At 43.8% G+C, this 15,337-nt stretch overlaps 1 protein-coding gene across 5 annotated transcripts in view; it reads left to right on the forward strand.

The window, feature by feature from the left end:
* KCNAB1 (potassium voltage-gated channel subfamily A regulatory beta subunit 1) overlaps nt 1–15,337 on the forward strand; it is a 364,487-nt gene that overhangs the window by 146,614 nt on the left and 202,536 nt on the right. Inside the window, exon 1 of one of the 5 annotated variants that reach the window (XM_024562976.3) lies at nt 2,412–3,539. The exons of the other annotated variants lie outside the window; for them this stretch is intronic. Coding sequence (XP_024418744.1) covers nt 3,319–3,539 — 221 coding nt within the window. The 5' untranslated portion in view covers nt 2,412–3,318. Of the gene's footprint in view, nt 1–2,411; nt 3,540–15,337 lie in introns of those variants that run through there. 5 annotated transcript variants of the gene reach the window in all.

Raw genomic sequence — 15,337 nt, forward strand, 5'->3', positions numbered from 1 at the left:
TAGCACAAACTTATTGGAATGAGCATTCTCATAGTCACCCATCACCTAATTTCCAGGCTCCTGAGACCCACCGCTCAATTAATGCTGGGAAGGGTGAGCACAGCTGGGTAAGTCCCCAAGCCATGGGCTGGCTGTCAGAAAGCCCATGTGGTGTCTGATCTGAAAAGACTGTGGGTAGCAAGAAAGAGGCTTGCGCTGTGAGCATTCCTCTGGCCTCAGTCTCTTTGTTCTCTTTGTGGCACGTACGAACGTCTGGAACGCTTGTCTGCACACAAGAGGAGCAGACCTGAATGTGGGGCAATTATTCACTCCTTCTAAGTGGGCAAGCTGTGTGAAACTAGAACATGCAGAATTTCTATTCTTCTTTTTCTTCTAATTTTTTTTAAAGAAATCACTTTTATCAAAGAATTTGGCATATTCCCATACTCCTCCCTCTTCCCCTCCCTCCTTCCTTTCCTTCCTTATCTCCCTTTCTCAATTATTTTCAGGAAGGGTCTGCCTGCACAAGGCACTCTGCGAGGTTCTCTAGGGGATCCAAAGATGACTCAGAGGGGCTCCACTGTGCATGTTTTGTTCCGATGACCTATTCCTTGGTCTGCTTCTGGGTGTATTTTCAGGCCTTGGTGTGCTAGCTCTTGGCAAACCTGAAAGCCACTACTTCAGTGAACAGTGTTGAGTTGAGATCTTCTGAACCCTGGATGCTCCTCCCTGTAGGATTGACAGTACTCTTACCTGGGCCCTTAGCCAGCTTCCCAAACCTTCTCCCCCTCAGGGACTGGGTCCTGATCCCTCCGGCTCCACGATGATCATTGGGCTCATCTTGCCTCCCAGGCTGCTTTATTTTTCCCTTTTTCTGAGCTGGTCCTTCTCATTCCTCCCACTTCTGCCTCTTCTTGCTTGGGCTCTTTTCCTGATTCACATTGATCATTTCCGATGAGGCAGCTTAGTGTGAAAAAATAAATGTTCTAATGGTCTGCTTCCTCTTTACCCCCTGCTATTTATTCCAGGGAGCAAAGATATTGAGGGTAAAAAGAAGTCATCCCAAGTTCATTTGTCCTTTTCTATAGCCCTCACCCCATCCTAAAGTTACTTTCCAACCACTGAACATTAGGCAGTATATTTATTTTTAAAGATTGGGAAGGGCATGGAGTGTAAAGAATGAGATTCCACAATGTGACTTAAACCTTATCTGCAGGTTAAAAAATGTTTAAAATTTATATCTGGAATAGAACTCAAAGCAGGCACACATTCTACTTGAAAATTTAATTCCTACAACTTAATTTGTGTGGGAAGAACTGGTCAGACCTGCGATTTTTTTTAATCATATAGACACAGCCAGAGTGTTTCCTTCCACACCTGCCAACCCCTGGGAAGGCAGCTTCCCTCCTCTCCTGCTAATCAAATTCATGCCCCAGGCAAAGCCCCACCCCTCTTTAAGAGCTGCCTGGGCATCCATGAGCTCCTTGAGGTGCAGCCTCTACGTCATCTTTGTACCCCAGCAACAGCAAAGTCGGTACCTAATAGGGTCTCAGTAGAAGTGTGGGGAATTAATAAATGAGGAACCTTCTCCAGCTTTCTATTCCCCTGCTAAACTCCAGTGTGTTTATTGTATGTACAACTCATTCAAAAACTAATGTGCGTCTGACATTGTTAATTAGCCCCCTTATGACTGAATGCTTTGTTCTTTCCACCCAGATTGCCAGTCCTTGAGGACAGTGTTTCATTTTTTCTCTCCATATTTCTCTCGATTGTCTAGTGCAGAGATGGTGCTCACAAATATTGATTTGTACCCAGTTCCTTTGTGCTTGACAGCAGTGTCTGCTGGGAACCACATTCAGAAAGCAAATATAGCAGAAGCCACAACTTTATTGGAAATACATCCATACAAGGAGTCTGACCTCCATGCATTTAAAATGGAGAGAGAAATTTCTACTGGCCAGTTGGTGTTTAGTCTGATTCATTTATGAAGCAGGTGCTCTGCACCTGACACTGCACCAGGCAATGCTCCTGACTCCCACCTTGCTGCTCACCTGTGATCTGGGGGTAGTGCTAGTCCTCGCCAGCAGGCCATAGATGAGCAGTGGGCAGTGTACACACTTCCAGACACCTGGCGGGGACCTTTCTTGGGGTGATGTGGACCAGCTGTTTCCCTAGTGCATGCAGGCCCCTTTTGGGTGGTGCCAGAGTGCTGTCTCCTCCTCCCCCACCCTTGGTGTGCTCTGGGAGCCAGAAGAGATTTTGCAGCAAGTTAGATGGCTTGACTCCAAGAAGTCTGTGGCTTTTCAGGAAACGTCAAACTTATCTACTTAAGAAATGTTGTGCAAAGGGGAAATGAACCCTGGCAAGGCTAATAATAGGGATTTTAGGCTGTGTTTTCGCAAGTCAGCCAGTCACAGAGTATTTCTGTATTAAATTCACTGGCGTGTTCCGCGGCAGAAGCACCTCCACTCTGCCTTCCCCCAGTTCCAACTGTTGTGCTGCAGCAGGATTTGGTTTGAATCTGGGCAGAGGCCCCCTTTTATGAGCTGCCCTCAGAGTCTGTGAAAGTGATCCTTGCCTTCCCTTTGCACACAAAGGCAGGGAGCTCTTTAAGGGAACTAACTGCCTGCTCCTCCGTAACTGCAAAGCCAGGGCTCCCGTGGGCTCCGTGCCCCAAGCTTTTGCCTGAAAATGAGTGGGAAGGGGTCTTGAGGAGCCCCCAAGACATCCCCGAGTACTGCAGGGAGGGAGCTGACAGCCAGAGTGGATGGAGACCACCGGCCCCCAGGGACCAGGTTCCGATTAACTGCTTCTCGGGATGCTCAGCGTGCCAGCTGAGCATCCTGCCTGTGGTCCAGAGGGTGCTGGCGGCGCATCTTGCGGTATGCCTGCGTGGATTTGAGCCATCGCCCAGAGGCGAGCCCGCATTCAGACACGGCAGCGGACAGGCTTCCGGCCGGGCTGCGTGAAGACAGCACGAATGCTCAGCTCTAGGCGTCTGCAGCAGCCTCCTGACTGCATGGATTTGGCTGTTTAATCAGCCGAGATTACTGCCCGAGAAGACTGGCGAGCCGGATCCGCGCTCCAGCTGCTGTGACAACTTCAGGGCTGGCTATTGACTTCTGTGGGTGCCCGGGGCTCCGTCCTGCACTGCATCCGCTGCTGCCGCTTCCCGGGATCTGAAGTCGGCCACGAGGACTCCTCCGACGGCATCCCCAGGAAGGGGGGTGGGACAAGGAGGGGTTAAAAGACGAGCAGAAACCCACCCAACTACTCAACCTCTCGTGACTGCCTGTGCTCTGGGGTTCTGAGAGGGACCGTGCGCTGCCCGGGGAAGCAATGCAAGTCTCCATAGCCTGCACAGAGCACAATCTGAAGAGTCGGAATGGTGAGGACCGACTTCTGAGCAAGCAGAGCTCCAACGCCCCCAATGTGGTGAACGCAGCCCGGGCCAAATTCCGCACGGTCGCTATCATCGCGCGCAGCCTGGGGACGTTCACCCCTCAGCACCACATTTCTCTCAAAGAGTCCACCGCAAAGCAGACTGGCATGAAATATAGGTATGGACGTGAGATTCCCTCTGCCTGGGGTTTCCGTGGTCGGTACAGGAGCGGTAGGCACAGTTCCTCAGGTTTGCAAAGTGACTTATGCATTGGTGGGTCGCTGAATTTAGAATTATCAGGGATCTCTGAATTAGCTTCTTAGGAGCATGGTCGTGTTGGGATGTGTGTGGATAGGATTTTTTTTTTTTTTAATGCGGCCCTTTGTGTATATTCTAAAGTGTTAGGAACACCTTAGGAGCTGTATGCATTCCAGTCTGCAGAGAAAAACGCAACTGCTGGAAACTGGTATTGAGATCAGGGCAGCTTTCCAACAGCATGTGGTTGTCCTATTTTATGGTACAGATTGTAGTGTCTGTGGTTATACTATTAAAAATAGTTTCCCAGCTAGCACTGCATTCTTATTTATCTATTGAAAGACCCAGATAACAAATAGTGTGCAAGCTTTTGAGGAAGTTTTGTTGGAGGGAGAAACACCTTATAATGGCAATTTGGATTGAACACTGACATATTTTAATCTAAATTGCTGCTGGAAATAAAACGTAGACTTTGTTGTGAAGTACGGAGAAAAAGGTCAGTTGTTGTAATACTATAGTTTTCTCATAAAATTTTAAGGTCCTTCTTCCTGTTTTTCATAGTTGAAAGTCTTCTTGGTAATAGTTGATGCTCTCTTAAATGGGGAATGACTTAAATTTGATACATAGAAAATTGCAGTATTCAGTTATGTGACTCCTGCTTCCTCATTAGATCTGCGTTGTACTGAGTTTTTCTGACTTTATTTTTAAAAAAACTACTGTGCTTCTAATCTCTAAAAGAGTTTGCAGACGTAGGGGGGGAAAGCTAATGATGCATCTTGCAAAGAGTTTGCTTATCCTAATTTGCAGATATAATTTCATCAATGATTTACATTTAACTGTCCAGCCTTTTTCTTAGGAACCAGGTTTTAGGATAGAAGGAACTGAATGCAATTAAAATAATGCACATCTAAGATTATATTTATGTGGGATTTTTGAAATAAGCACTTAAACCAATTTCTATAAAACTTGTCCCTGAAAAAGTTTCTTTCCAGAGTTATAGGAAAGCTTCTTATTGCAGGAACTTCAAGCTCTGTTGTTTCGATATATTTCTGAGCCGTTAAGAAAGCAAGCTGTGAGTGGGGCTGGGGGCAGGGGCACTAAAAACCATCACTAAAGCCCTTTGCCCAACCTCAGTGCAGTGCAGGGAGCCTGACTCCAGGCAGCTCCCTGACTGTCAGCAGTGGATCTCGGCTTTCCTGCTATTCCCCTGTTGGAGAGTGGGGCCCCACACTGACAGTTCACTAACTGGGACTGCATTGTCCAGTGCACTGGCATCTTCTATTGCTGCTTCTGTGGCACACACCCAACCCCTGCCCCGTGGACACGGCACCGCTCTGCTGCTCTGCATCCAGCTCCACTGCTGAGATGAAGAGGAGCTGCTCGCTGTTTTTCTCCTAAGGGCCCCCTTGAAATGGGACCCTCAGGGTTGAGGCAAATTAGAGAGGTGATTTGAATTGTGGCCTCCAGCACTTTAGCAGCATCATGAACTTTTTTTTGTAAACCAGAAGAAATAAAAAGTAACCCCCTTCATTTCTTGTGGCAGAGTTTCATGGCTGCTTGGGGATCATTGTACTGGAAGAGTTTGGCCTTATGAAGGCTTTCGGAGGCAGATTTTCATTAAGGGTTTTCTCGTAATACTTAAGTTCAGCTCAGATGGGATGATAATTGTCTCTTTCCCAAAAGCCCAGCGTGCTAGTAAGATTCACATGGGGCTCTTTCATTACTGGTAACTAAGGCCAGCTCTTCTCTGACAAAGTGAGCCATGTGCGGTCTTCGGTGTACTTGGAATTTAATATGCTATTTGTTGTTTATGGTGACTGGACCAGATACCCGGTCTCCACTTCCCCTGTTATTCTGGACCTTTCTATGACAGGCAGATGGTTTTGTGTGAGAGAGAGTGTGACTTAACCCCTCTCTTTTTCAAATTCCACTCAGAGTGACCTTTGGGAAAGAAATTACGAGATTACGCCAAATGTACACAAAGATTTTCTTAGTGTCAGAAAGAGGTGGGAGGAGAGAGAAACTAACCGTCTACTTTATCAAAAATGATAGAAATAGTTCTATCAGCCGAGCTATCTTTTTCTTTGACATCGATGTCACTAAAATATAATGTGCATGTGTAGACTATTGATTAATGATAATAGTAAAAAAACAAAAAAAATACTCCACAGAGTGGGGGAAGCTTGGGGAAGTAATCAGGAGAATGTCTGAAGGAACTAGAATTGAAAGTCATTGACTAATTGTATTTATAATGACATTCTTATCCTTGAAAATGATTTCTATAGACATAGATTAATGTAGGATCCATAAACCCTATAGAGGATCAAAACTGTTACAGTTTTGTGCATTTTTCAAGGAGAGGGTTCATGGATTTCATCAAAATTTGAGAAGTGTCTACCACTCAGAAACTGTCAAAGAGCAGTAAAGCGGTATTCGTGTAGTCAACAGATATTTACTGAGCACCTACTCTGTCCCGGGAGCCTCACTAGAACTGGGTACCCAAAGGTATAGCAACAGGCAAGGTTTGGGGCTTACATGAACATGGGGAAAACAGGCCATGATGAGAAAACAAACACATAATTGTCTATTGTAAGATATTCCTACGAAGGCTGTATTTTGGGGGTGGTAGTCGTGTCTGGGCCAACTTGGTTTATCCATTTTGAGGTTGTCATCTCTGCTGCAGTTTCAGGGTTATGGTGGCATCTTGGGGGCATGGCTACTTGTGCCCACATCTGCCACCTGTTTTTGCCGCCCCAAGGCCTTCTCCGTGTTTCAGCACTGCTGCACGGTACTGCCTGGCCTTTGAGGGCTTGCTTGTAACCCCGACGGATGAGTAGAGTGCCTCCTATCATTTAATGCCTTATGATTTTTAAAGCCCAACTCATATCAAAATCTGTGATTACTACTCATTAATCAAGGACTCATGAACTTGGGATTTTAGAAATACATACACTTGTGTGAACCATCTGAATTCTGCAAGAATAAAATACTCAAAGTCACTATTAAACCCACACTACCCTTGTGCAAGAATATTGCATAAAATTAGCTACTGTCTAAAGGCTAAAGATGGAAAAAATTCCACGAGGGCAATTTGCTACTCAAATGATACTGTCAGCCCAAAGAACAAGATTCCACCTAACATTTGTCCTGGGGACCCTCCTGTGTGCTAATAACAGAATTATTGCATTACTTACAGTGTTTATGCTTGTGCTTTACTAATGCATGAGTGTTTATGTTAACTTTGTGTGTTTTTAGTCTCAGACTTCATCACACTGCGTTAGAGTTTGATGTACAATCTGCAACCATACATGATAGATGTAGACACACGCATGAACCTTTCATCCTACGAGAGCCAAATCACTCAGAACATAAGTTAAGTCAGGTGGGTTTGGTTGTTTCTGCTTGTTTGGGTGTCTGTGTTTTGTTCTTTTAAAACTTTAGAATGATCCAGCTAGTAGTGTTTGATGTGGTTTCGGCACTTTCGTTATTCCAAATTGAGCACGCTTGTACTGATGAGCTACCTGTAATTCTATAGTTGTTGCTTTTGCTCTAGAGCATGTGAGTATTGATGAACCCACTTTCATTGAGAAAAATTTTATCTGTAACATATACATTCATGTCAATATAACCTTGTGCTGTGTAGTTACCTAAAACATTCTTTGAAATTCTTAATAAGAGGATTCTTTCCCAGAAGAAATTATTGCCTGAGTAACAATCTGAATTCCATTAAAAACTTCTCTTTTTCCAGGTTTCTAGGTTAATCACATTACCAATTTTTGGCATCATTAAAAATTTTTTTGAAATAATTACATATTCACAGGGATTCACACACACTTGCACGCACGGGGAATTTCCATTTACTCTTAATCCAGTTTCATCTAGTGGTCACAGCTTGCAGAACTATAGTACAGCATCGAAACTAGTAAACTGACAGTGACACAGTCAACAGGCTGTGTTCATATTTTACCAGTTAGCATGTGTTCACGTGTGCATAAGTTTGTTTGTCTATGCAGTTTCATCAAATGCAGAACTTGGTGTAACTAACACCACCACAAAGAAACAGAATTCTTCCATCACCACAAATGATTCCATTATAGCCACTAATCTGAGATTTGTCTCTATAATTTTGTTGTTTCAAAAACATTATATAAATGGAATGATACAGTTTTTAAAATATTTTGGGATTTTTTTCTCACTTAGCATAACTCTCTTGAGACCCATCCACATTGCTGTGAGTATTAATAATTCATTTCTTTTTATTTCTAAGTAGTATTCTATGGTGTGGAGTTTCCACAGTATTTTTTAACCACTCATCCACTGAAGGAAAATCAAGTTGTCAGCACCAGTACTTTTAGGATGCATTAGAGACCGTCAGATTATAACATTATTTCCAAATCCTTTTCCTGCCACTCAGTAGCTCAGGAGATCAAATTTTAATGACCTGACATGGCACCTGAGGTCCCTCACGGTCTGACTTTCATCAAGCCTTCCCATCGCTATGTTTTGTTTTCTCATCTTACCTTTATCAGAAGTGCCTACTTATGAAAGGACTGCTCACAGTGCCCTGAACCTTCTTGTTTTCTTATGTCTCTGTATCATTTTTCATGCTGGTCCTTCTGCCCTGAAATTCTCCTACCCCTCTTGATAAGTCAGGTAAAGTTCTATGCATCCCTCAAGACCAACTCCAGCATAATCTTCTCTGTGAAACCTTCCTTGGTTCCCTCCCAGGTAGCATTAAATATTTATTCTTTAATGCCCTCACTGACTCTGTTCTTATTTCTGGTATGGAAATGACTGATAGCATAGTACTGCTATTATATATTTGCATTTGTGTCTTCCCATTAGTTTGTGAACAGCAGTTTTATTTATCCCTGTAACCCAGAGTCTAACCTGGCACCTAGCATGTAATAGCTACTTAATAAATACTTGGAACATGACTACCCACGTGGGACACTCTGTTAAGTGCTGGAGACACAGAGAGTGAGAGTCTTCTGTTGAGTATTTATAGTTTAGTCTGAGTAGTTTTCTACACAGAAGACTGATATGTTAAGTGATGCAAAGAATAAATCTTGCTGTAGTGTTGGCAGACCCCATTCACCAAGGGCTGTCAGAGTCAGGGAGAGGTTTCATGAGAATGGTGAGTGGAGTCTGGCATTGAGGAAGGAAAACTACCCAGATGAGCAGAGGGGAGGAGGACAGCAGACTTCCGCAGGGGCAACTGCATGTCCAAAACACTGTGCATGGAGTGATGGGAAGCAATGGAATGGGGCAGAGGGCTCGTGCAGGGAAGTGGCGAGAGACCACCATGTGGAAGAGAAGAGGGGTCAGATTATGGTACCTTGGAGGTCAGGCTAAGCAATTTAGTCACAAGGAAAACATCAGCCGTGGTGGAACCATTACTGATTTTTGATCAGGGTGTCTGGTTACAAAGTTCTGTTAAGAGAGGTTTCAACCGGCAGTTATTCCAAAAAGAAAAATCTAAAAGATTTAAGTTTGAAGTAAGACAGTTCCTGTTGGATTCCACAGCATGCTCTATTTTCCTACAGAGAAGCAAGACTACATAGAAAAGACACAGACCAGATGCCTTTTCCATGCCATTCCTTTCCCAGCCTCTTAAAGCACACGTCTCATCCACGGTTCTTTCCCTCCCACGAGCGGTGGGCAGATTTTGAATCAAAGCAATTGAACTGAGATCAGTCTTGTCAGCCGATTACATAAAAGGCATGTGTGTGTGTGTGTGTGTGTGTGCCTCCGTATAGGGAAAAGTGGGAGGAAACAGGTGGGCTGAAGTGGAGGAAGAGGAGAAGAGCCAGCTCTGTGGCTGTGTTGCAAATAGAAAAAGTTGACTTTAGTCCAGAGAAGACAGCAGCGTGGTTATTTAAAATGCCATTTTTTTCTGTTTTTGGTAAAGAATACCATTGTCATTTCCGCTAACTCTCATCATGGGTGTGGGCCTTCCTCTCTTCCTCAAAGCAAAATGCTGAGAGTGGGGAGGGACTGTTCTGAAAATTACTTGCTGATTCAACCTCCTGGAGTTTATCCCACCTCTGCAAAGCACCAGTCAGAAGTCTGGCATCCATGGGATGGTGAGGAAATGGTAGGAGGAAGGGAGCCTCCTAGAAGTCGTCAGGCGCATGCCGCTCCAGCTCTACGGCTGCATATGTGTGTGTGAGTGTACAGGTGCGAGCGAAGGGAGCCACCCCAAGTGCTTCCAGAAGCAGCTCATCGTCTAGCTGCAACATTTAATTGGGTTGCTTCCAACGGAGTCCTTCACCCCAAATCCACTCGGTGACCCCCTGTGGAAGTGCGCTCATTTTAGAGGTATCCTTTCATAAAAATGTCTGCAAACACTTCAACTTGTGGTGATTTGAGAAATGTTTGGAGGGGAGAAAAAATAACATTAGATTCAAAAGGAAAATCAGATGAGTAAATATAGCTGATTTTTCAAATTCATTTTAATGAATTCATTGTCTATTATGAATATATTAATTCATGAATAGTATGAGGTTTGTGTCCAGTGAACCTGATTAAAATACAGGACTCTTGATTTCTTTCAATATCATCCAAAACTCCTTTTGTGAGAAGAACTGAATACATAAGCATTGATTCATACTTTTCCTACAAGAATTTAAAAGCCATTCTGGTAGTTATCAGGCATCAAAAATTGTTCAATGTTGCAAATTAATCATGTTGTAGGCTTAAAAAACATCACTGTCCCCAGTTTTCCACTCTTTTCAGAATTAGGAAATGGAGTGATAGAGACTGAGGAATTTAAGGCAAAAGTCTTTCAAGTTTCCATTTCAGTACTGAGAAGGATCAATCCTATGTGATCACTGGTCATGAAGGAGTTAGCAGTGGACGTTAGCAGTGAGGGAACGTTAGGTACCATCTAGAGCGGTCATGTTATTTTATAGAAAGCGGCCTGTGCCTTGGTTAGAGTTACTCAGGGAGCTGGCGGAAAGGTCAGGGCCAAACTCAGGTCTCCTGATGCCGTGAGCAAGACGCCTTGCACTCCTGTAGTTTCTCCACTGCAGTTCCTTGGCTATGCCCCATTTTTGAACATGGGAAAGAAGTGCAGTTCTTTAAAGGCATCTGGAAGGGACACTTCCCGTCTATACATATGCACAGTTCGCAGTTGAAGCTTTTATGTCTAGAAGACGCAAAGGCATGCTGTGCACTGAGCGAGACAGACCAGCTTTCTTTACCTCCTGCGGAGTTTAACGGGCCCCCAAGTGTCCTCACGATAACTTTCTACTTATACATGTTCTGAAGCTGGCCATAAATTAACTGCCAGATGACAGTGTGCTTAGCATCACAATGTGTAAAGAACTGGTTTCTCAGAAAGAGACCTACAAAACCATGGATACAGGTCATTGGACAGTGCAACGTGCCAATCTTGGATATGAAATGCTTATTTTGGCATTCAGTGCTGACCCTACTTTACTCTCCTTCATGCTTTTAGAGATTACTTTGCAATCTTGCTGCTGAAACTCAGAATTGAATACATTTAAAAATCCTCCTTGTAGGCTGGTTTTCAGTTACTCAGATTGGAAACCAAAACAGAAGCCCAGCAGTGATTTTTTTTTCCCCTTGGACTCGGCAGCTAGGGAGGACTCAGAGAGCTCGCACAGGCCATCTGGTCCAGCCCTCATGAGAAATCTGCTCTGTTTTTCCAATTTGCACTGTGCAGCAAGTACTTGTAAAGGCCCCTGAAGAAATACTGTGTAATCTCCTTTCACAGCAGACAAGAAAAAAAAAATTGGCTCTTCTTTCTAAGAATTAGAATCATTCATTAAGCTCTGAAATCCTCAGAGGAAGCAATAAAGTGAGGGTTTTTAGAATTCTCCTCTAGAGTCTGGCCCCTCACAGTCAAGTCAGTTTAGAAAGTGAAAATAGGAGATTGGGGGGCAAGAAAGCAAGAGCACAGCAAGGAGGCAAGGGTGGCCCTTGGTGGCACGCTGAAGATCCCAAGCCCCTGGGACACCAGGGAGGAGACTCCGTCCATTCTGGTTTCGGCACCTGTTCACCTGGACTGACTGTTCTGCTGTTTAACCATCCAAGAGTGAAAAAACACTTCACTAGGACAGAATCCTTCTTGCAATTGACTCAGCTTGTTCCAAGCTGTATTGGAAGTTTCTTGGTCTGTCCTCGATTGAAACAGAAAACAAGCCTGCTATGATTTCCTGCATCATAAGGCTGCCGGTACTTGAAAATCCTCCTAATTTCCAGAATGGTTCCCATCCTTTCCTCCTAGATTTCATTTTCTGATTCCCATCTGTAAGCATGAGTCTCATCCTTTAAGTCCTCCAGAGCGGGATGCGATTCCAAGTAAAGCACTAGACTTTTCCGTACAGAACAGCGGGTTGTCCTAATGTCAGAAACACACTCCCTCCCCTTGTTTGCATGCCATGGTCATGCCTACTGTAGTAGGAGAAAAGAGCTTTTTACTATTGTGAGACAAACTCTAAAAAAAGTGCTGTGAGACTTTTAAAATAATTCTAACCTATTTATTAGAATCATGGAGCATGACTGGGGATAACACAGTAACTCTTACAAGATCATCAGCTCTAAAGGTTGTGATGGTAACAACTGAAGTCTCTGGGTTGGAGAATTATGAGGTCAAATTTGATGTATAGGTTTCAGTGGTAGTGGAGTATCCACATAAAAACTAAAAACTTGTAATACAATTCATTTGACTTTGCTCTACTTTTAGAGAGGAGGTTTTTTTGTTTGTTTTGTTTTGTTCCGTTTGTTTTTGTCTAGCAGGTTTAAATATGAAGGCAAGCGTACATGGCTAGTAGTACTCACAAGAAAAGTCCTCTGTATTGGTGATGAGCACCTTCCAGGAGAGCACCCTGGACTCAGCTGCAGGAAATTCCAAGCACAATGTTCTTCAGGATGAGTTGGTATCTGCTGGAAGGCCCATTTGGTTTAAAAGAGCTCTTATATAAGAAAAGCAGGCTCCCCCCCACCCCACCCCACCCCCCACCCTGAGGAACATATGCTAATAAAACACCCTCTTTCCAACTTCTTTGAAATGCATTTCCACTTTAAACTTGGTTTTTATGTCACTGGGTTTTGTTGTAGCTAGTGTCTTTGTCCTGAGACCAGAGCAGCAAGCTTGTTATAAAAATCAATTGTGTAAATAATGTGGCTTTAATGAGTGCTACTTCTCTCTCAGCTCAAGAACCAGCGATGAATTCCTCTGAGACGTTTGATGAAAATAGGCTTTTGACTCACTCCTATTCCATTTCCCATCTCTACCTGCACAAGCACTTCTTCATTACAGAGTCTTTACGTTTACTGAAAAGGCTGAAAGTGTCGGAAGAAATCTTAGTTCAATTCCAGAGCATTTTCATCTTGATGGAAAACATATATGTTCAGTTTTAATGAAGAGAAAAAAAAAAAAAAAGAACGGTAAAGGGACCCAAACGAAAGTGGGTGTTGGGAAATTCATGGTCTGACTTCCCACTCAATGGGAGTCAGATGGCTTATCTTTTGTTTCCAAGGAAGAAGGTTCAGGTTTCCAATTTCACTCAAATATAATTTCTCCAAGAGCAATCTTCTGGAAATCAGGAGGCTTGGATCTCTTAGTCTCTAAAAGCACAGGATCATTCCTTAACCAGAGAAGCAAATGACTACCTGCCCGAGGACTCCAGGTTTGACCAGATGTGTCCTGAGGCTTCAGCAAGACCTTCTATGGTCCTATTTCCAAACAAGTAACGTGAAAGGGAATACAGCAAGTATCCTTAGTTTTCTATGCTGCTGCAACAAACTACCATGGAATTAGCATCTTAAAACAACACAAATTTATCCTCACAGTTCAGGAAGTCCGAAGTCTCAAATCAGGGTGTCAGCAGGCCTGTGTTCCTTCTGCAGCTGCAGGGTAGGAATTCATTTCTCCCCCTTTTCCTGCTTCTAAAGGCCACTTGCATTTCTTAGCTCATGGCTCTTTCCTCCACCTCTTCAACTTCTGATTTTGTCTTTACCTCTTTTTTTCACTTTGATCCCCTTGTCTTCCCCTTGTAAGAATAATCTCCCTATCTCAATATCTTTAACTTAATGACACTTGTAAAGTCCCATTTACTATGTAAGGTGATATCATTCCCAAGTTTCACAAATTAGGACATGAACATCTTTCAGGGCCATTATACAGCTTACCACACACATGCAAATATGTGACAAGAGAGGAGAGAGCTAAAGGAACCCCAAAGAATCAAACATTACATCCTCATCACTTTCTCTAAGACTTATTCAGGTGAGGCAAGACAGCTGAAGGAATAATGGGGGCATTGAAAATGCTGGGCAGTCGAGCCCTGGCTGGGTGACTCACGCACTTGGAGCATCGGCCTGCACACCAAAGGGTGGCTGGTTTCCATCTCCAATCAGGGCACAAACCTAGGCTGCAGGCGCCTATAGCCTCAGCCAGGGCACCTACGGGAAGCAACCAATTGATGTCTCTCTCTCCCCCCTCCCCCTGCCCCCTTCCTCCTGCTCTAGAAGTCAATAAACATATCCTTGGGTAAGGATTAAAAAAATGCAGGGTACTCAGGATTTCAGTGTATAAGGCTATAGTTTAGGTTTTGAATCAGAATAAAAATCCCTTTTTACAGTGTATAGTCCCAGCATGAAAAGTTTAAACAGCTTAATTTGGCCTTGGCAACTACTAGGATGGCAGTTACATACTGCCCGAATCTGCTCTGCTCCTTAGATTCCTGGATGCAGCAACTACTAGAAATGTCCCTCTTTCCTTTTTTTTTTTTTTTCTTTCAAGGCCAAAGGACAAAGGAGAAGATTTGGAAGTGGACATTAATAGAATATCCATACAGATAGCCATAAAGATCAGCTATAATTAAAATTCCTGTGCCTCAACAAGTAATACCTACCTCTAAATTTCAGACCTAGAGGCAGTGGGATATGGAGTCACCCTCCTTCCCAGCACCTGGGCTGGTGGGAGCCGCAGCCACAGCGGCACACTTTTCATCCTCATGGGACGCATCTGTGCGGCTCTCTGCACACCCGATGACAGAATTTTCACCTCCGTAAAATCCCTACTGCCCCGCCTCGTAGCAGTTGTCATGGCACTATTGCTGAGATGTAAAGTTCTCTTTCTCAGCCCCTTATTAAATATCGTTCTCTTGAAGCCATTAGGTTGGCCAGTCATTTTATTTTAATCACAAAACACTTTTATTCTTATTCATAAAATTGGTACATATTCTGACAAAAATTCCAAATGTTTTAAATCCCATGCAGTTTTCCTCTGTTGAGCTTTGCCCCACCTACCAATAGAGGAAGTCGGTTGTTGCTCAGTTTTTCCATCTCCCTCCAAAGACCCACAGCACCTCTGCCACTGCTTAGAATATTGGGCTTTGAAGATTACATATTCTTGATTCCAAATCATTTAAATCTACACCCTCTCTTGGCATGCAAGCAATAAGTACCAGATTGCATCAAACTTGGGGTGAAAGGTTAGTGGCTGCAGATCAAAGTAAGAAAAAAGATTCACTGGGAATTCAGAAATCAGCAGAGTCCACAATTAAAGCTCAGCATTGGCCTGTAATTCATTCTCTCATGGCCAGATAGTGTTTCCTGGGGGCTGTAGGGAATGCAACACTTGGGTGAGGGAATTGAGGAAATGACGCCTTTGAGATGGTGCTAACTGTGGACTGGGCTACCCCCTCAACTGTGGAGCTGGGGTGCAGCACATGGGCTAGAATGCAA

This window comes from Desmodus rotundus, chromosome 2 (genome assembly GCF_022682495.2).
Source record: "Desmodus rotundus isolate HL8 chromosome 2, HLdesRot8A.1, whole genome shotgun sequence".
In the NCBI taxonomy this organism is placed as follows: Eukaryota; Metazoa; Chordata; class Mammalia; order Chiroptera; family Phyllostomidae; genus Desmodus; species Desmodus rotundus.